The 22322-nt window shown below is 41.2% G+C and overlaps 1 protein-coding gene across 1 annotated transcript; it reads right to left on the bottom strand.

Moving 5' to 3' along the window:
• Positions 1 to 4467: 4467 nt before the first annotated feature.
• Positions 4468 to 21041, bottom strand: dse (dermatan sulfate epimerase). The gene is made up of 6 exons (XM_084560963.1): positions 20824 to 21041; positions 17234 to 17699; positions 14096 to 14349; positions 9187 to 9426; positions 8027 to 8234; positions 4468 to 7889 (listed from the first exon to the last, which is right to left on the bottom strand). The coding sequence occupies exons 2-6, from the start codon at positions 17653 to 17655 to the stop codon at positions 6143 to 6145; spliced, it is 2871 nt and encodes a 956-aa protein (XP_084417089.1). The 5' UTR covers positions 17656 to 17699; positions 20824 to 21041; the 3' UTR covers positions 4468 to 6142.
• Positions 21042 to 22322: the final 1281 nt, after the last annotated feature.

Here is a 22322-nt window from a genome sequence, read left to right as displayed (position 1 = left end):
GCATTTCCGAAACTTCAGGCATCAACTTTAACAGAAAATGAAGCTGCTTTCAGCTTCTGCACAACAACCAACGCTTCAGTTGCAGTCACTACAACTGACATTTCATCTATTCACGAGACACTTCAGCTATCTTTGTCTTTCAGCGGTAATAAATGTATACATTTTAAATGACTCCATAAAGACGCTTCACATGCTTTTACTGCGACTTCCACTATTTTTACAACCCTTCAGTTATCTCTGGTGCCTCGGCTATGTGATCTGAGCGTCTATGCAACAAAAGGCAGATTTTAAATGACATGCAAACACACCAACTAACACTTTAACTGCTACCACCGCAGTTAACACTTCAGATAATGCGTTATTTAGAGGCTGCGTCTCGGTGCCCTGTCACTCCCGCTTTATGGATTTACGTTGATCTAATTATCTCCTAAACGAGTGCAAATGACACAGAAGTTATATGGGTGAGTGAACAACCGTATTTTATACTAGAAATAAGGCCCAGGTTGTAAAAAACAGTAGTTCCCCTTTAAATCGTCTTGATTTGGGATTGTTATTGATGCACCATAAGTTGAAAATGCACACTCTTTCCGGTGAAGGCTAAATACTATTGCATATCTGCTGAACAATATCCACTAGGGGGTGCGCGAGATGAAAAATGTAATGGCGTAGAAGAAGAAGTCGTCTACTTCTTTTATTTCCATACCCCCTGTGTGTGTTGACAGGGTTGTGTTCGCTCCACGGTCATTTAAAGTTGCTGCAGTTTTTGTTTAACGTGGCTGAAAATATAACATTCCCCCCCTTATCTGCTTTCTGCCCGAGACCCCGAGCCTGTCATTCATCCTCTTTGCTCTTAAATGTGGAAGATGGTTCATAACTTTGTTCCATTATATTGAAAATGTTTAGAGTGTTTCAGTTGGGATCGTGATTATTTTGTTATATGTGTGTGTGTTCTGGTCATTTATAGCATATATGGCTATAAAAAAAAAGTTTGTCGCCCTTTTTGGAGGCCAAAAAAGTTTGGGAACCGCTGTTTTAGTGCTTTGTCAATGTGATTAAAGATGAAACCATTCTAATGGTATCGGAGGAAAGATAAAGAGTAAGTGTTTCCGCCCGGTTTCGAACCGGGGACCTTTCGCGTGTTAGGCGAACGTGATAACCACTACACTACGGAAACTGACACGTCACGCTCCAAATTACATTTAAGTAATTAACGTGTATCACTACACTTCATTTACTGTGTTCACTGATAATTAATGCAGCCTATAGTGTTCAACACACTCAGTTGCCCCTCTGGAGAAGAAGGTCATGAATCGCAGGAGGCTATCTCCATGGTATAATTCCTGCAGTCCAAAAACAATCTTCATTTGCCATAGTTATACATCTACAGGGTGAGCATTGCCAAAACAACAAACAAGACAAGTAACCAACATCATTTCTAACTTAACTACCAAACACACCCAAGATAAAATAACCTAGTCATTCAGTATATTCAGGTAGTCAGCTGACCTCATTCTTTGGGCAACATAATGTTGCTGAACCTAGACCTGAGCAACTGCAGCAACCCCCAGATCATAGCACTGCCCCCACAGGCTTGTACAGTAGACACTAGGCATGATGGGTGCATCCAGAGGTGTCAAGTAACGAAGTACAAATACTTCGTTACTGTACTTAAGTAGATTTTTCAGGTATCTGTACTTTACTTGACTATTTCTTTTTCTGACGACTTTTTACTTTTACTCCCTACATTTTTACACAAATATCTGTACTTTCTACTCCTTACATTTGAAAAACAAGCTCGTTACTTTTTTAACCTCCACGTAAAGGACGTGACATGATCGGACATGACTAGAGCATCGGACTAGAGAAGGAAAGTCTACGATGCGCTTCCTGTGTTCTTCTTCTACTGTTTTGAACAGGCAGCCTGTTGGTTAGTTTGAGCTCTGCTGCCCCCTAGTGACTGGAGGCTTGTTTATCGTTCAAGCATCAATAAAGACAGTAATACTGAAAGTCCACCTGACCCCACTATTTGAGAACTACTGGTCTAATGTGAAACAAACAAATTCATGTATGGTGTGGTGTCTGTTGCTATCATTAGCTTTTTGAGGATTTTTTGGAAGCTAGTTTACAACATTAGCAATGCTATGGAAACACACCTTTTGATAGTTTATAGCTAACACTACTTAGCGGTTTAAAAACAACAACCCAATAACCCTCAATTTATTATTAAAAATTATTCAGATGTTCATGCAGGACATCTGGTCAATTCAGTCTAGATTATTTTGCTAGAACTTTTTCATTTTGCAAAATTAACGGATGAATTGTTTCATTAATGGCAAAATCATTTTTACTTTTTACTTAAGTACATTTCAGAGCCTGTACTTTCTTACTTTTACTTGAGTAAAGGAGTTGAATCAGTACTTTTACTTTTACCAGAGTATTTTTTTACACAAGTATCCGTACTTTTACTTAAGTACAGAATGTGAATACTTTTGACACCTCTGGGTGCATCACTTCATCTGCCTCTCTTCTTACCCTGATGTGATGGTTCCCCGCTATCCTTCCAGTTTTTAATAATGCGTTGGACAGTTCTTAACCCAGTTTTAGTAGTTTCTTCAATCTCCTTAGATGTTTTCTCTGCTTGATGCATGCCAATGACTTGACCCTTCTCAAACAGACTAACATCTTCTCCACGACCACAGGATGTGTCTTTAGACATGGTTGTTTAAGAAATGAGAAGCTACTCATTGGATCAGTTGGGGTTGAATAATCACCCATGCAGTAATTATCCAATAGGAGGCTTGTACTTATTTCCTTAGTTAAATCCAGGTGGCAACTTATTGTTTTGGCCAGGCAGTGTAGATTTGACTCACAGTCATAACAGAAGACAGATTCTGTCTCTCCTCTGGTCTAATGGTCCATCCTCAGCAGTCAGAGACACCTGGAGACAACACATTTCAGTATTTCAGTCAGTAATGCCAGCAGATGGCAGCATTTCATATTCTTTCAATTCTCAACGCAAGAACGTCTCTGATGTCTGATGTTCATATTATATCAGAGATGTTTCACACGTAAAGTGAAGTTCCATTTGTAAGTGAAACAAAGATTGTTTAAAGTATACAACAAAGGTCAGTTTTCATATAAGAAGCCTTAAAATGCACACCTGGAAGTGATTTTAAGCTCAATCCCAGCCCTTGCCTTTTTGTTTTCCTTCCCCCCCCCCCCGAGTCAGGAGCAGTTGGAAGTCAAGAAAAGGCCAGCCAAAGTGTTGCATCTGACTTAAAATACATCCAAGCTCTGCATGTTCAAAGAGAGGAATAATAATAATAATAAACAGACAGGAAATATTTCTATCAAAGGAAACTGCTTTATTCTCCTGATGGGAGCCGCGGAGTAGTGGTTAGAGGTGCGGCTAGGGATCAGAGCGGGTCCCAGGTTCACCTCCCCCCATGTCCATGGCTGCAGTGCCTTGAGCAAGCACCTAACCCCCAACTTGCTCCCCGGGCACAATCTGCTTCGAGATATTCACCATGTGGAGCAAATAAGGTCGTTGATTCATATGAATCTGAAAGGATGAGGCCTTGTTGACTTGTAGAGTTATAACAGAAGTGCATCAGTGATGTCAGTAAGCAACTAGAACTGTCCACACTGCAGGGTTAAAATATCATATAATGCTATTACATTAAAAGAGACATGATTAGGGCTTTCTTAAAAAGATAGGTTATCAGAACTGATTCAGTAGAAGTTCTACTAGTGGGGAGTTCCAGAGCTGAGGGACCCGGACTACTGAACTCCAGGTACCTTTAGTCTTAAAGGGGAACTACTGTTTTTTACAACCTGGACCTTCTTTCTGGCATAAAATAAGATCGTTTACTCACCCATATAACTTTGGTGTCATTTGGAGTCGTTCGGACGACATTTAGATCTGCGTATATCCATATAGTGGGAGTGACTGGGGCACCGAAACGCAGCCTCTAAATAACACATTATCTGCCACGAAACTTGTTAATTTCACCAATATTATGTCATGATCCTGCTTTGCTTTGAGGTGTTGGTGACGGGGCTGGTACAGAGCATAGCAGTGGACCAGGGTTTACCAAACAAAGATGTTTTTGCCGAATTTCTCAAGGGATAAATAGATATAGACACGTATTGGTGGGAAGTCTAAGTTTGAATGATTCTGATCCAAGTCTTACACTAGCACATCTTAAAAATAAATTTAAATTTAAAACGAGTCCGCTTTTGGAACGGCTCTTTGAATGGAACTACCTTCAAAGAGCCATAAATCCCATCTCTACTCGTCTGGAAAGTTGCAGGCAAGTAAATGGATCACTTCATTGGTGAAGCTACGATTTTCACAGTATTCACCTCTGTTTTCTAGGTTTATGGAGAAGGATTCCTACAGTAGCCCATACAGACCTCAGCGCTTAGAGGAACTACTTGACGGCCAAAGAAGGCCGAGCAGTACTGACTGTCGTGGACTTTCCTCCACAGCCGCCCAACCTCAAGACTTTAGAATTGAATGAACAGCACAAAAAGCAGAAGCAAATCTTGACAACCATTTAAGAACTCGGCTTATCACGCCATCGAGTTCTCAGACCACATCCCTAGAACTGAAGAAAAGTCTGACGATATGAATGCTTGCAAATTACACAGGAATCTTCTCCATCACTACCATCTATTCCATGTGGTGGATACTAATAGAACCACTGTGCACAGGGCGAACACCTTTTCTTCATTTGCTTGCTAATGCTGTAGCTGCAGTACCCCTGTAGCTGCAGCATTAATCATTTATTTTACCTTTGACCTCACGCATTTAATCACACAGCACACAATGATTCACACCTATGCAGGTTGTAATTTTATTTACAAATAGTAAAAAAAAAAAAAAGAGACCAAAAATATATTCGCTTTAACATATATACATTTACAGGTGTCGCTATTAGACTGTGTACAACAGGACAAATCTCAAGTACACGTGGAGACGGGGTTATAGTGGCTAGTAGTAGATGTTGGGCAACAGAACTTCTGAACGCTGCAAAGGACACAGACTCGGCTCTAAAGCTCCAAAGAAGCTAATTAAATCAGAGGAGGCCTGGTTTCATCTCGGTTCATCAAATCCTGTTTGGAATCATCTGTATTTCCTGGGCAGGTGTTTGTTCAATAGGTGAATTTTAACCAATATCAAGGCCACTGTTAGAAAACCATTCAAAGATCTTAAGAACACAGGCATTAATATTACAACAATAAAGTCCTGACGTATTCATAGCATCCTTAAGGTGAATTAGTGATTTTGGACAGTATAAATAAAATGGCCTTGTTCTGACATTGATAGAAAACAAAAATAATCATAATATTATAGTAATAATCTTAAAACGAAAGATATAAAAATCCAAATAAACTGTCAAAATGACAGGTCATAATAGTAAGAGTACTGAGTTCTAATTTAAAAAAAAAACTAAATTGCAATATCAAGCTAGAATTCTGAGAATTAAAGTCATGACGTTCATTATATAGAATTAGATTACTAATGGAATTAATAATATAAAAAGCATACAGCAGTTGTAGGGAAAATGAAAGTCATGATATAACAAAACACTACCGAAATAAAAGTGGCATATTTAAAAGAGAAGTTGTGAAACTCCTGGCAATAAAACTTAATTACAAGTGTCATAATATTATGGGATAAAATTACAAGAACAAAGTTGGGAATTTACGAGAGAGAGATTATATTTTGTAAAAGTCTAAATGTAACATACTGTTGTATGATGTAATTGGTTTCATCCATAATAATTTTAGTTTAACTGATTTTAGTGTCGTAAAATTTACAAACGGAACCAATGTAGTCAAGTGAATACGCCTGAGTAGCTATAATATTCAATTAAACATTTCCAAACAACTAATTCTAATATAACATACTTTTTACTTTTGTTATTACAACTTGGTTTTAAAGAACTTTTTGTCACATATTTTTTTGTAAAATTACAACTTTATTCTAATAATTTTCACCCCTCCCAATATATTTCAACCTTTTTTTTTCTCTTAAAATCTCAAAATGATTTTTCTTAACAGTGGCCCTAATATTGCGTCTCTGGACCTGGCTCCAGCAGCGTGAGGTTACTTAGGTCCTCACTCACTCGTGATGTTAGCATTGTGTGTGAGAGCAGGAGGAGTAGAGGTACAGCAGGATGAAGCAGTCAATGAGGAGGATGGTGTAGAAACACCTCTGCGTGTGCAAGCTCCGACCCCGCTGAAAGCGAGTCAGCAGCACGGCCAGCAGCAGGAAGAAGGTGGCGGTGTTCAGGAGGAGGAACAGTCTTATGTAGGAAGCTGTACTGGGGAAACCCTCGCTCCCTGTTGTGGCCACCATGTGAACCTCTTTAAATTTGCGTCCCTTGACAAAGCCCCCCTTTCTGTTCTTACGGCTGTCTGGATAATCCATAAACGCCCGCGAGTCTGCGTCTCCCTCCTCTGGACTGTCCTCATAAGTCCGCTTTGAAGTCCTCTGTCTCTCTTTCTTCTCGTTCACCTCAATCTGTGCAAAAATGTCGGGCATGCTCTCGGAAAGCTTCTCCCCAAGGTTCAGCCTCTTGCCCCCTTTACCCTTGCCCTGTTTCTTGGACATAGCGAACATCTTCTCGATAACCTCCTCCGTCTTCTTCTTGTCAGAGAACTGAAGGAGGCGCTCGGCAGTCTTGCGGAAGCTGGCAGAGTTGAGAACCCGTCCCAGGATGTGTCTTTCCATCTGCTGGAAGACGGGCTTGACGTGCTGGAGGTTGTCCTCCATCACGTTGACGTATTCCTCTACTTCCGCTGGGGAGCTGTCTACGACAGCTGCGGCCTTCTCGAATACAATCTTTTTGTGGTCCAGAAGCACCATGGCAAACAAGGGCTTGCTGGTCACATCTCCCGTCAGCAGGTAGATGGTGTAGGTGTGGTCCTTGGTGGCCAAGTAAATATCCACTCTTTTATCATCACCGCGCAGGCTAAAGCTCTGTACATCCACGCCTGGTCCAAAGAAAATGTAGGCCACCCTGGTGTGAGGGTACCTCAATGGCATTGTGACGTTCACATAGTTAGAGCCATTATATGGGTACCCTCGAGGATAATTCCAGTAACCTACCATTCCTTTGTTACTGTGGTTTGTGTCATCCATCCAGAACATCTTGTATTTATCCTCCCCGTGTGATACAAATGCTCCATGAACACCGTCCACCTTTGTACCTTGGAACGGCAGCTCCGTATTGTGAAAGAAAGCGCTCATGGCCCGAGCTGGGCTGTCTTCATCCAGGTGGATGTGGTCTACAAGGAGGAGCAGCTGTGGGTGAAGAAGGAGCAGGTTCCTCTGGAAGCTCCTGATCTTCAGTTCGGGATAATAAGCAGAATGTCCCTCACCTCGGATGAATACCATTCCCTCTCTCTCAATCGCGGCCTCTACTCTACCCTGAGCATCAGCTGCAGGCCCCACCTTGTACTTCAACCACTTTGAGTCGCAGGCTTCCGTAACTTGCCCAGCCCACGGCTTGAAGCAACTCCCTGAGAAGGTCGGGCTAAACAACACCGCGTTGTTCAACAAAGTGTACTTGGGTCCATACAGTGCCTCAGTTATGAATGGGACACCATTGGGTGCAAAGGTGAAAGTGTTCTGATCGGGGTGTTCGTGGCCGGCGTTGAAGTTCCTCCACCCTTTAATCCACTCTTTGTACTTGTTCCTATGAACAATGTCAAAGATGGCGCGCCCCCCGAGCTTCCCCGACTTGAAGGAGAGAAAGGAGCAATTGGTGTTCGCAGGTAAAGCGCTGCCATACGTGACCACACCCCAGTCCTCAAAGTAGTGCAGTTGGGATGTTCCAAAATCTGACGGGGGTTTTGGGATCAAGCCTGGGTCATACCTGCAAGGCAATCAGAAGACAGATGTCAGTCACAATAAGTCACAATAAATATTAAATAAGATACTTATGGAAATACACATCATGCAAGATACCCATTGTCTAATCACGATTTCTTATCATGAATTTAAGCAGCTTACCAGATGAACTCAGTGTGGAGAGTACACCATCGCTGGCCTTTTCCAGCCTGCCCTGGTCCTTCGCTCACCCTGTTCTGATGAATCAGATCTGCCAGCCAGTTTCCACTGCCATTACGCAGTACATAGCGGTCCAAGAAGACCAGCTGGCTCTCAGGACCGTAGAACCAGTTGTAGTTGGAATCTGCAATGGCCACAGTGCGTTGAAAACCTGGCGAGATGTGAAAACACAGTGAGGGCAACTTTAGTGGTGGCCGTCATGCAGAAGTAATTCATTTATTGTAAATAATGGGAAAACATGAGAAATGAATTGCAGATGTGCTGAATGATGTGAAGTTTGCAGTTGCCAAAATGTATTTAATGATCCCTTACAAACTAAGAGTGGGATCTTACATCTAAATTACAACACTCCCACACAGAGCAATTACAAAATCTGTGACCTGTAGTCACAAATATACAAGTTCCCCAACAACATGAGCCTCTCTGAGCAACCTCACTCCCACACTAAACAACTGTTAAAATTATTTCAGAAACCCCCTCGTGCTGTAAAACCAAGGTTCAACTCAGATTTTAACTGATTAGAGGGCTTATGTTTCAGCACCTCAGAGATATTCAGAGATCAGCTAACATCCTGCATTGCTTACACTCATGAACTCAGGCACTCATACTTAATCTGATTGTACCTCAAATGACACTTCAAATGACATTAATCTAATCTTTCACAGTCAAATACTATCATTTTTACTTTAGCTGGTGTTGATCCTCTCATTGTGTTAAAATGATCCACACAAATACAAAAAGTCAAAGGAAAGCAATCATCCTTTACATTTAAACTCCATTCAGTGATTATGCCATAGCACATTTAGTGCTTATATGTACATCAAGTCTCATTTTAGCTATTTTTGGTGCTCATATTAACTTTTAAGGTGTGTTGATTGATTCATTCCATCAATTTATGCATTCACAGCTTAGAAAGGCACCCAGAAAGGTAAAAACTACACACATGAATATCCCATATAGCTCAGTGCAGAAGCAGCTCTTGAATAGGTAGCCTATGGTTATTTTCTGCATTTAGCTGCCTATACGTATAAATCTGGTAAAAGCGTACCATATATATTTCACAGGTATAAATAGTAAACAGGTGTGCTGATCATAGCATTTACCCGGCAGCATGGTCCTGTACAAGAAGGCGAAGTGTTTAAGAAGCCAGGGGTGGTCGAAGTGGCCAATGGCAAAGTGGCGCTGCACCAGGAACATGTACTGGAACAGAGAGCGCGTGGTGTAAGTCCCGTAGGCGACCCCTTCGTACAAAGTGCCATCAGTCACATCCTGCAGAAGGATCATGGACTTCTCCATGATGGACAGGACCTGCTTGGTCCACAGGTAGGCCTCCTGGAGGTAACCTGGAACACAATGAACACAGCTAGTTGAGATGGTGTGGAGATCACCAGTCCTTCCTTTGTTGAATTTTCTGCTTTCACCCATAATATGATTTCTTACTTTTCATTATCGCTTATCAAAGTTTCTGTGATATGACAAACTTGCGTAAGTTTTGAACCACTGCTTAGAGATATCACTCATCCCAGTGGATTTCACTTTTTTCTGGCAGAATTGTGTAAACCAACATTGAAGAAGAGATCTATTTTAAATCACGGATCATCAAGATAGGTAGAATAACAAACATAGCCTGTGAGAATAGAAAATAGAACTATTGACGTGCTGGTCTTTTTGGCATTTTTTGAACATACCCATTGAGTGCAACTGACATTTTGTTCTAACAAAAAGAAGAATGTTTCAAAAACGGACACAAACGGCACAGTAGCATCTTAAGTTGTCCAAATGGAAATTGTTAAATTTGTGCATGCAATCACTCTTAACTACATGATATTTTTTGCAGTGATTTTTGTAGTGTTGTTTGAATTAGTGTGACTGTACTAGCTGGAAACAGAAACTTAAAGGGAAGCTACTGTTTTTAACAACCTGGACCTTATTTCTGGCATAAAATCTGATCGTTTACTCACCCTTACAACTTCTGTGTAATTTGTAGTTGTTCAGGAGATATTTAGATCTGCGTATATCCATGTAGTGGGAGTGACTGGGGCACCGAAACGCAGCCTCTACATAATGCATCTCGTTCATTTCACCAATATTTTGTTATTGTACGCTAATGCTATTCCCCGTTGAGTCCGGAGTTACCTGTTATCATCATCTGGGGTCTTTAGATTGACCATCCTGACCTGGATGGCGCGCACACCTGCGACAGTCGGCTTGTTTACCTGTAATTTGCTACTGCTATGGTTCGTCCACAACCTCAGAATCGGAAAAATATTCAGCCATGTTGCAAAAAACTAGCAGCAGCAAACTACAAGTAAACAAGCCGACCGTCGTGGGTGCGCGCGGTGCTCAGAGATGACATCACACCAGGTCAGAGGTTTGTAGGTCAATCTACAGAGTGCGTAATGCGTTATTTAGAGGCTGCGTTTCGGTGCCCCAGTCACTCCCACTATATGGATATATGCAGATCTGAATATCTCCCGAACGACTACAAATTACACAAAAGTTATATGGGTGAGTAAACATCGTATTTTATGCCAGAAATAAGGTCCAGGTTGTAAAAAAACAGTAGTTCCCCTTTTACTACCACAAAATGTAAAGTTACCTATTTATTTTTTTGCGTGTCATGTTCTTTTAACAGATCAGAGTTTTCATCTAGTCCAGAGAAGCCTGAGAAATATCTACTCCAGTATGCATACATTAAATCAGTTTCCAGGTAACCCGCACATTTGAAAGTGTAAGCTCAAGACAATACAAACAACTGCAAACAATTAATATACAACAGTGTTAAGTGACAGATTTCTACAGAGATCACGGTAATCCACACTGAGGCCGTGAAAGTGCTTATCTCATTGAGAACATGCCAAGCGAGACCCTGTGCAATACAATAACCTGCAACTTCTCATTTAGAATACATGCGTGAGTGTGTTATATCACATGAATAGATAAAATACATAAGCTAACCACGTTTTTACCTAAAGAAACCTTCCAAACACAACATAGTGGTGAGATGCTTTCCATAGCCACAGCTCTATGGAAAGCAAAGGTACCACTATGAAACAGTGCACCATGTATCCTCTCTCGCTCGTGAACACACACTTGCAGAGTTTACTATGAGAACAAGTGACCGCATAAACACTCAGCCACAGTTCACTGAGGAATTGCAGGGCAGTCAGCTGGCTCTGGCTGACACCCGCCCTGGCGACTGGCTCCACCCTAAAGGATTTGTCCCCAACAGTGTTTGGTTTGGGCTTGGGCACCGTTGGCCTTGAACAGAGCAGGTATTTACGATCAAACAGGAGCTCTGAATATACACAAAGACCACATTTACACAAAGAGAGCTTCGTCAGTGTTCACAAAGTCCTTGTGTCTCAATCTTTCACAGATAAAGTTTTGTCAGAATACACAGTGCATCACAGTTTGTTGCGTATAGGGCTTCGGAACCACAGACGAGCTGGGGCGCCCATGCTGACCCCTGTCCACAACCAAAAGCACCAACACTGGGCATGTGAGCATCAGAACTGGACCACGGAGCAATGGAAGAAGGTGGCATCAGGATGAACTATGGGAAAAAGGCAAGCCAGCGGAAGCAGTGTGATGCTTTGGGCAATGTTCCGCAAGGAAAACCTTGGGTCCTTCCATCCATGCGGATGTTACTTTGATGCGTACCACCCAGATAAGCATTGTTGAACACCATGTACACCCTTTCATTGAAGCAGTATTTCCTGATGGCTGTGGCCTCGTTCAGCAGCACAACAATGAGTTTGAGGTGTTTACTTGGCCTCCAAATTCCCCAGATCTCAATCCATTTGTGGGATGTACTGGATCTATGAAGGCCCCACCTCACAACTTACAGGACTTAAGGGATGTTTTTTGTACAGTATCTTCACCAGAAGCATACAACGAAACAACAAAGGACCATAAAAACAGAGACTAAATTTACTTTTAGCACCCATTACATTGTGTGTGGCTATGATATACTGTATATGAATGCAGTCAGGCTACCGCTCAGTGATTCCTGAGTAAAGCTGCTAAGTTAAGTGTTGTTGTTTTTTTCAAATATATCATGTGTTAGCAATCTGTTAAAAAGCTATTTTCTCACTCATGCTGGTTGAGTGAAACTATCATCTCTTCATGAGGTCCCTTGTAAAGCGCACTTTTAACAAATAAAACATGTCACAAACAAAGCACCCAAGCGCTGACTCCAAACAATTCTTCTCCCAGGTTAAGACACACACACGGAGCTGGAGCAAACCTGGGCTTGACACAAAATGAAAGGAAGGAAGGGGTCAGACAGGGTCCCCCCTGAGATTTTACAGAACTGTGCGCTGTGTTGTCGTGGTTGTGCTTCCCCCCCCTACATAAAAAACCCCCAAAAGCAACCACTGAGACCACGGTGGTTTTTAGCAATCCAGCTGTCCTTTAGTTCCCATCAGGACCAGATTGTTTTGTACCAGATATCAAAGGGAAAGGAGAATGTGACAGCTAAATGGAGAACCTCATATATAGACGAATTATGAAGGATTAAGAGCAGCTAGGACAGAGGGTTTCTCTCATAAGACTGGCAGTTCTCACCATGTGAACCCATTATTTGAACCCCTTTGAATTTAATACATTTCCGCAAAGAAATTACTCAAATTATCAGCAGATTTTCAAGTTCTGACAGAGGACAAAGAGAACCCAATCAGACAAATGAAACATAAATATTCTACTTGTGCATTTATTTAATGCAAAGGTCGTTCCACAACATTTCTATTGCATTAAGGTCAGGACTTTGACTTGGCCATTCCAAAACATTCATTTTGTTCTCCATTCTTTTTGCAGAACGACTTGTGTTCCTGGGGTCGTTGTCTTGCTGCAAGGACTCAACTTATCTTAAGATTCAGCTTTTTTTTTTCTTCAGAATTTGCACGTATAATTCAGAATTCATTGGTCCATCAATGATGGAAAGTCATCAAGGCCCAGATGCAGCCAAACAGGCCCAAACAAGGACATTACCACCGCCATATCCAAAAAAGGTTCAAAAGTCCAGTTGCCTTTTTTAAACCTTTTTTGGATATACCATGACCTGGATGACTGATAACCTTCACAGACATACCACCGCCATGTTTCACAGACAAAATGAGGTCCTGAAGCTGGAATGCAGTGTTGTTTCGTGACAAGAAGGAAAATGTGATACCTCTAATTTAAACCAAACAATTCCACTTTGGACTCGTCTGTCCACAAAACATTTTCCCAGTGGCTGTCACACAGGATGTTTAGAAAACTGCTCCTGATGTGTTCTCCTGATGTTGGATTTGTGAACATTAGCCAATGCGAGAAAGGTCTTTAGTTGCTTAGAAGTTACCCTGAGTTTCTTTGTGATCTCTCGATTATGCGTCTTGCTTTTGGAGTGATCTCTGTCGGTTGACCGCTCCTGTGGAGGGTAACGGTCATCTTAAATCGCCTCCATTTGTTCTCAATGTCTGCCACCATCGCAGTTATTTGAATTAAAATTACGGTTATTTTTTACAGTAAAGCCTCTCTTAGTAAATCCTCTGAATTAGCCTTCAGACCACGTGAGATTAAAACCTTTCCAGTGAAATCCAGACAATGAAATTCCTTTAGTTGAGCTGCATTTTGGTTACTTGGCAGGTTTTAACTTTAAAACCTAGCATTAAACTATTTTCACATAAAGGTAGACTGATTTTTCTGTTTGAGCTGGCACAAATCACATTTTTGACCACTAAAACATGACCTACTTGTTTGTGATTTATATAAAGCTTTACAAAACACGTTCGGTCAAATTCTATTGGCTGCAGATAACTCTACCCACTACCAACAATACGGTAGTGGGTACAGTTATCTTTACCAAACTGTGTATCATGTCTGGTATGGGTCAGTTTAAATAAAATGAAACCAATCTTACTCTGGACATACTGTCTGTTGAACAGAGACAGTATTACTGACCACCCCCTTTGCAGTCAAAAAGGCAAAGACACCTCAGCGTTAAGAAGACTGTAGTCACCACACACTTACCTTGGGTCATGTAAATCAGACTTCCTGTGAGCAGAGCCACACAGTTAGTAGGCTGATGGTTGTGCAGGTACTGGAACCCCCAGCCTCGGACGTAGGATTTCTCGTACATCAGACGGGACGCGTTGCCAATCACCTGAAGGAAACGCTCCTGTTGGCCCTTGTTCAAGTACTCATACAGGAAATCGTAAGCGGTGGCAAACCCAACCAAGGAGTGGGCCAGGGGAACTTCATCCCACGGGGCGTCTTTGACAAGCCTGCAATAAGAGACAACAAGATAAAGCTAAGGGTAAGGCATCAGACACATGCGGAGCACATGGATAAAGACAAAAATTCTGCAGTAAGCAAGTGTGAAGTTTCCGCTCTTTACAATAAAATCCCGGCAAATGGCTTGTCAAGAACAAGAAACCTTGCCTTTGCCTTTTAATTAACATTAACACGGCTGTTAAATCCCTACTCACTTTGAAAGCAAAAATAAAGAACATTTTACAGCTGCAGTAATAAAACACATATAAAGAGAGATTAACAGAGTGTCATGGGTAGATTCTGCTCCGGTCAGCAGACTCCAAGCTCTAAGGCTGCTGACTTGGCTGAATTTAAGGAAGGTGTCGGTGTTAAAAAGTCGAAATGTTCTGTAATCAGTAAAAAGAATAGATTATAGACGCGGGGCGAAGTTTAACAGCTGAGCTAAGCTGATCTAAAGGAACACAAATCATCTCACGCCTTGCTGCTGTTGACTAGACCGCTCAGTCAAAGGAGTTAATGAAACCATCCTCACTGTAAGATGAATCTGTATCTAACACTCAAGTCTTATTTGCTAGATTTCAGTAAAAGCAAATTCCGGTACTTTCATTCTGATGCGTTGCTTGCCAAACAAGGATCGTGAGAGGCTGCAGAATCTCCAACAGCTTTCCAAAGAAACATTAGAAGAAACACGTTTTTTTATTTCCTTATTCCAGATTATCAGCTCTCGTATGTGTTGCCGACAAAAATGCGATGAAGTGTTAATTTGCTAACTGCAGCAACAACAGAAAAAGTGATTGGAAGAACCACTTCTGTGTTCAGAAAAGAAAATGAGCTAACAAAGAATTTTACCCCCACGCACAGTTTTCATTTTTGATGGGATACCTATACTTTGAGTTGTTGACATCAATTAGGCATATGAAGAATCCAACAATGTCATTTAATAATATGCTTCTTTAATCAGTCTAATCCAATTTATTAAAATAAGAGCTGTTTCTCTATGATGCCAAGCTCCCTACTACAGATGTTGAGACTACTGTTCTTGTAGAATTGAAGCACGTGTCTGTGATTTTCAGGTCTAATTTCTTCTGGGTCAGAACTTAGTTTTGGTTTCACTTCAGCTCTCTACAGACCCTAGATGTTAATACACACCTTCCACATGTTGAGTGGCAGCAGCTCAAAAAGTGATGCCAAGTCATTGTTGGACTATATATTAACTATGCCAAAGCACACACAACCATGCTTCTGTATGTTTGCTCAGACTGTGTTCTCTTTTTTAAAGAGGCAGGCACCAATCTGCCACAAAGTGGAAGCTCTCCTCTGGAGCACAGTTCCAGGAGTTGCTGCAAACATAACTGAAGGCCATGAACACCACAGCTGACTGATTTCTGGAGCCAGTCTGCAGAAGCCCTAAGAGGTTCACTGACCATAATAAAAGTGCGGCCAAGGAGAAAACTCACAGTGTGCTCCGCAGACGTGAAAACGCATGCTCAGTGGCTTTTCGCTGATAATCGTGATAAATGCCCCGCAAATTACACTAATGCCTCGCCATCTAAAGCCCCCCGAAACGACTGACCACGTGTTCAGCGGCTGGCGGGAGCACAGCAGCCGCGCAGCGAAATGGGAAGGACGTGATTGCCTTCCGCATGAAGTGAAAGGGCAAACTCAGATCATCACTCATCTAATCTTCTGCGCTTGTTATGTTGAACAATACAAGGAAAACGAGGTTGCTTCCTGAGTATCCGCGCTATTTTTAAGCTTGGATCAAGGGATAATTGTTTGCCTGTACTGTGAGGGACATCAGGCGAGTTGCAGCAAAACCCTTGTCACATTTTTCATCTCGGACTGCATACATTTCTACAACGTCGGGATTGCGTAAAGAGATGAAAATGTTGGGGGGACAGTTTGAGCACTACACACATGTCTGCATTATTATTTATACAGTTTATTGAATAGCTATTTAATGTACTGGAAAATAGTATGATATATATTAACAGGTTGTATTAGGGCAAGTTATTAGATATTATAACCCCTGAGTATACAGAATTGAACAAGCCTGTGTTTTAACACTTTTTTAGCAAATTGCACTGAATGTCATCTCAATAGCGAAGATTCTGATTCTGCTTCTGTTTCTGTTTCTCACTCCTGGTTCTTTGAGGTGCAGCTTTAGAACAGGTTACATAGTCCACCTGTTTCATTTCAACTGCAAATATTTGGATTAGGGATGCCAAGATCAAGGCATTTTTTTTAAAAAAACGATCAAATCTGACTGAGCTCTCAGCAACGCCTGTTTTACATCTGCTGCGAACCAAAACCAAACGTCAAAGAGCATGGCTGAACAAGGCTGCTATGTGTAAGAACTTTGCAGAACTGAGAAGAGGTTTCTCAGTTCAGTTGCCAGGTTTAACAGTGTTGACACAAGTTTCACAAATGATAACGGATGTGGGGTTTTTCAAAAAATAGCAGAGCATCTTCACCATCTATTCTTATCTCATTTGACCATAAAGTGCTGACATGCAGAACCCGAACTTAAGTCTCAATCCAAGCCTGCACTATGCAGCTCACATCTGAACATTTCATTTCCTTTCACTAGGGGTGGGAGTGGGAAGGGGCATGTTCAGCAAACAGCTGCTAAACATATTTCCTGAACTAGACCTATCAGACCACAATGCATCTTTACTAGAGTTCTGCCCACAGAGAAATATGAGAACACTATGGAGATGGGATTGGACAGAGCATCTGAAAGGAGGATTTGATATTAATCAAAGCTGGAGGTGGATGAGATATCAGATACCATCAGTAAAATCTGGAAAGATTTCTAGTTTTCTCAGTAAAAAGAAAAACTCAGATTAGACGAAAAGAAACAAGAGATTCAATAATAAAAGACAGAAAAACTACCAACTAGGCTGAGACGCCATCCTCTCCATGTAGTCCTTGGCCAGGTCGAGGGCTCCGGCTCTGTGTGGGTACAGAAGGCAGAACATGGACAGCACACCAAGGTTGTTCCCATAAACCTCATTCCAGCGGGCGCTGAACTCAGCGGGGCTCCAGGGGGGCAGGTACTCCTCTGGGTGCTCTAGCATGGTTTCCCCAGCTTCACGGATCCTCCTTGCCATCTCCCGGTGAGTCCCTGTGGCAGCATACTGCAGCTCCTCCACATCCCCGCGACTGAAGTACAGCATGGGATGGCCATCGTAGTTGCCTCCCATGAAGGAGATTCCTCCGCTAGGGTCCACTTCCACTTCGGCCGCTGGAGCGAGGAGGGGCCACAGCAGACTTATGAAAAAGACTGTGGGGGCCCCACGGGTGTAGGTTCTCATCGTCTCATCAGAGAGAGGACTGTGGCATTGCCGAATGAGCTCAGCTGAGAGAGAGAAGTGAGGGGGAGATTTGAGAAAGCCAGCCCATATTCTGCACAGTCTTTACTTACAAAAGCCCTGCATTCCTTGAATAATTAGATACAGCTGTAGGCCTGATGATGCAGGCTTTCCATACTGATGCAGGCCATCGCTGAGCGGCACTGTTAAGAACGGATTGGTCCTGTTCTGTCAGTAATGAAGTGACTTTTATTTGTAGAGCAACTTTTTAGAGTAGATGTCACAAAATTCAACAGACAGAGCCATGGTAGCAGCCACTGCTTTTTGGGGTGGACAAATTTGTCAATGTTACCAAGAATTTGATGATGCACTCCCAGATTTGAAGGTATTACACCTCTGCAGACTATATTATCTAAACCTCCCAAGAGCTTTATATTATCAGACAAGTCTCGCCATGCACACCCAGATGGCCAGACAAGCTAGCCTGGAGGTCATAAACGGACCATTCCTGCAGTAACATTACTCTGGTCTGCTGAAACAAGCTCTAAGCCAAACTGCCCAGCTTTAAAGAGAAGCACAAGTTGGCCCAACATCTCTAAACTGAACATGGGAGTAAATTCCATGACCTTAGTGGAGCTTGCCAAAGGCCTCTGGGAAAAGCATTTGGCATTGTATAAATGACGTCTAGACTGGAGTCTATTCTAAAGGGGATGTACATGCAGTTTGTGTTGTATTAAATAAACAAGGAGACCTCAAGTTCCAAAAGTTAATTTTGACACTTGACCTTATGATGCCTCACATTCCTTTGTGCTGAACATGAGCACAGATGATTCATAGCCCAGACCACATAGTCAACTCTGGACTAATTTATAACGATAAAGCTGGAACTAAGAGAGCATCCCTTATTTTCTTGTTATTCATAGCCCAGACCACATGGTCAACTCTGGACTAATTTATAACGGCAAACGTAAAATGTAAGACCTTTTCAAATTTGAGTTTGGTTATATTTATAGTTAAGATTTTTTCTGTAAATCACATTGCACCCAAAGAATCTCCAATTACTAGCACACTATTTTGCTAAAAGAAGAAAACATTCCATTAAGTTCGAGCTTGCAGCTCTTAAATGCGTTGACCTGCTACTCCCTTTTTCTGTTACATATCATAGTCAATCAAATATTTGTTACACATGTTATTAATTTAGCAATCAATCTGTGAGTTTAGAAAACAAAGAATAGATTACAGGATAACTGGTTATAGACAGAGCCCTGTAATAAGGGTGTAACCGTGTCAAAGCTTTCTCTGCCATGCCAGGAATCAAATACTAACAGAGAAGTGCAAAGTCCTTTACAGGGCTGAGTTTTAAACCTAAAGGAAGAGGCACTCCTCATATATCTTCTTGAGCAAAGATTTTTTGATCTATTTTACCTCTGTCTGACCAGATAAAGGGAAGCTGGATATGACTTGATAATGATAAATATCATTATTTATCTATTATGTGCACATCTAAAAGTATTCAAGTTATATGTAGAGTATCTAAACAGGAATATACCTGGCATGTGTGCGATACTTAAGGACACAACTCACCCTGGACACTCACTTTTTGACCTGCTACTATCCGGTAGATGGTTCAGAACACTGAAGACCAGTACTGACAGAGGAATGGCTTCTATGCAAGAGCCATAATCACACTGAACACCTCAAACAATAAAGAAATAATGTGAACTGTGCAATAATTCTCACAATGTGCAATGCATCCGTGCAATAATGTGCAATAATTTTTCACAAACAAGTGCAATAATTTCACGTGATGTGCAACAACAGTCACTTCTTATTATGTGTGAATGGGGCTGTTAGTGTTTATAGTTTTGTACATATTTTCTTAATTCTAGTTTTTTACATTTCCGATACTTCTACGAAACCTAAGGGGGACCTCAGGTCACCTTAATTTCGTTGTACCTGTACAGTGACAATAAAGACATTCTATTCTATGTCTTCATAAATGTAAAATGTTCATGATATTCATGCATGTCAATATGTATATTTAACCTCCTTACCACCTCAACCCTCAATTTCCTGATGCAATATGAAAATATTTTTTGTACCATAACGTATTTATTTTTATATAGTTTCTCTTGTTTACCGTATTCTATCTTTTTTTGTATCTTGCACTGTTGTTCCCTGCCGCTGTTGCACCCTAATTTCCCTACGGGGATAAATAAAGTTATATCTTATCTATTCCTATAGTGTAGCTAATAAATCTCTAATGCCTTCAAAAATCTCCTGAATCGTATTACTCACCTTCTGGTTCTTGTCAGCATCCTCCAAGGACTTATTATTCCTCTGCTATTAATGCCTATTGTCTGTTTTTTTTTTTTCTTTAGACGGTTATTTAAAGTCTCTAAGTGCTATAGGTGTCAAGTAGTAAGCCAAATAAATGATTTATTACTATTTATTATCCTTAATACCTCTGCAATAACATGTAAATTTTAGAATCCCTGTTTACACTTACCCTGTCTATCTGCAGAGTCTCCATTTTAGTCATACAGCAATGTTTACATCTTGTGTGGACGGTTAGGAAAGTTTATAGCAGTTTTGTACATATTGTGTTTTTTGTTCATTATTTTTAAAGTGCTGCTCGCTTGTGCTTTAAATTTAAATAAAGTTTTTTTTTTTGAATATGAATCAGAAACCCCAGACCAAGGTTTGAACATTAGCCTTAACTAGCTTATTCTAAAAACTCTCTAAATAAAGTAGTAGCTCAAGCAAATAGTCCCAAATTAATAATAATAAGTGTCCCTGGACACACTGTCCCACAGTTCCGCGAAGGTAAAAGAGAGGAGGATTTTTACAGTTAAACCACCAGAAACAGTTGTGGCTGTACCCTCCCTCCTCCCACGGAGACCGCTGAGATGCTACCTTTCTGACTTTTTCAAACTTCAAGCTAACTCCTTCGACCACAGAGTCTCTCCGTGACATTAAAAAGTCCCATAAAAAGTCCAAAAGTCGCGCGATAACTACTCACTCCGCCACGACGCCGACAGAAATATCACTCACCGATGATATCGATAATCCAAATCCGCGCACAAAAGTAGCCTTGTTCCTATCGACCCCGAAAAGACGTCGGGAGCAGTGAAAAAAAAAAATTAAAATAAAAAATAAATTAAGTTTTACCTGTCAGAAGCGCTGCTCACAAGTACGCTCCTTGCTGTGGCCATCTCCCCTCGAAACAGCAGTGATTTTAAAAGTGATACTAATGCGGTTGAAGGTGTTTGATGTTGTTAGTTTTAAGGACTGAGAGAGAGACTTGGTGTGTGCGGAGGGAGGTATGTGAGAGTGCGGAGCGAGCGTCATGCTGACTAGTGAGGAGGGGCGGCTTAAAGGGGACCTAATGGATTATGGGGTATGCCCTCCTCCCACTCAGCTAGGCTAACAGGTAGTAGAGAAAATAGATCTCATGTAAAGAAGATACAGGAGACAGTGTGGTAATGAAGTCTACCTGTTTACATCACCTAACGTGTACTGGTCCTCACACTGCATCATTAATCTTCTGGCATCATTATTTAACATTTGGCTAAATGCAGAGTCTAGCCTGAAAAGGCTTGCTAGCATTAGTGTGAAGCAGATGTGATGTGATTCTTGTTAGACAATCCTTAAAACAAACCAATGAAATTTTAACATTTAACTAAAACTAAGCCTCTGTCCTGGGGATTTTGATCACAATTTAGGGCCTGTTCAAACCTTGCATTAAGATCCAATCTGGGCAATCCGATCGTAAAAGACAGGTGTGAACACCCCCAGGATGCACTGAGATTGCATTTGAGAGACCCGATCTCTGGTCACATTTGGATGGGTGGCATTTTACCACTTTCCCTTTGGTAGAGTGAGAACACAATGCGTCCTGGGTCACGTTACAGTAAAGATAGTCTGCTCAACAGGGGATCACAAGTGCTATTATAAATGATCACCTGAAAGAGAAAAAACACCGTAAATGATGTCTGTTCATTAGAAATTAGAGCATTTTAAAAATATTTGGTACTTGTAGCCGTGGACTAACAACATAACTATAAGCAAGAATTAATAAATGAAATTACACTTTCTGTGGCTCCATCATTAAAAACCTTGTTGGCATGTGGTTGATTATTGATGCAATCATGTTGATCCCATCACTGCAAAGGAGCTGTGGCGTCGTGGTTAGAGAAGCAGCTTGGGACCAAAGGGTCACAGGTACCCGAGCTAGCACCTAACCCCCAATATATGTTCACACTATGTGAACGACTGGATGATCAAATGCAGAGAAAGAATTTCCCCATGAGGGATCAATAAAGGAATAATTATTAATATCATAATTATGTTTGATTTTTCTGCTTCCACAGCTTGTTCCAGATACGTGTGCAGCAAACCGCTGTCCATTGTTATGATACAGTGGTTGAGATCCATTAGATAGATCAGCTGTTATAACCACTGTGCCCAAAATGATGTTAATAATAATAATAATAATAATAATAATACATTTTATTTAAAAGCGCTTTTCAAGATACTCAAAGACACTTTACATAAAGAAAACATCAAATTAGCAAAACAATGTGAAATATAACACAATAAACATGTTCAATGTTTATTTGCATACAGAGCTTAAAACTAAGATCAGATCTCAAGTGCTGGCTGGAGAC

This window comes from Chelon labrosus (genome assembly GCF_963514085.1).
Source record: "Chelon labrosus genome assembly, chromosome: 14".
In the NCBI taxonomy this organism is placed as follows: Eukaryota; Metazoa; Chordata; class Actinopteri; order Mugiliformes; family Mugilidae; genus Chelon; species Chelon labrosus.
The sequence above is the reverse complement of the archived record's forward strand: the minus strand, read 5'-3'. Positions and strand labels throughout refer to the sequence as shown.

Coding starts and splice junctions, on each gene's coding strand:
- dse (XM_084560963.1), bottom strand. CDS start 17,655: ATGAGAACCTACACCCGTGGGGCCCCCACAGTCTTTTTCATAAGTCTG. Junction 9,427..14,095: donor TCTGATTTACATGACCCAAG/GTAAGTGTGTGG, acceptor ATTGTGTTCCAG/GTTACCTCCAGGAGGCCTAC. Junction 8,235..9,186: donor GTACAGGACCATGCTGCCGG/GTAAATGCTATG, acceptor ACATCTCGCCAG/GTTTTCAACGCACTGTGGCC.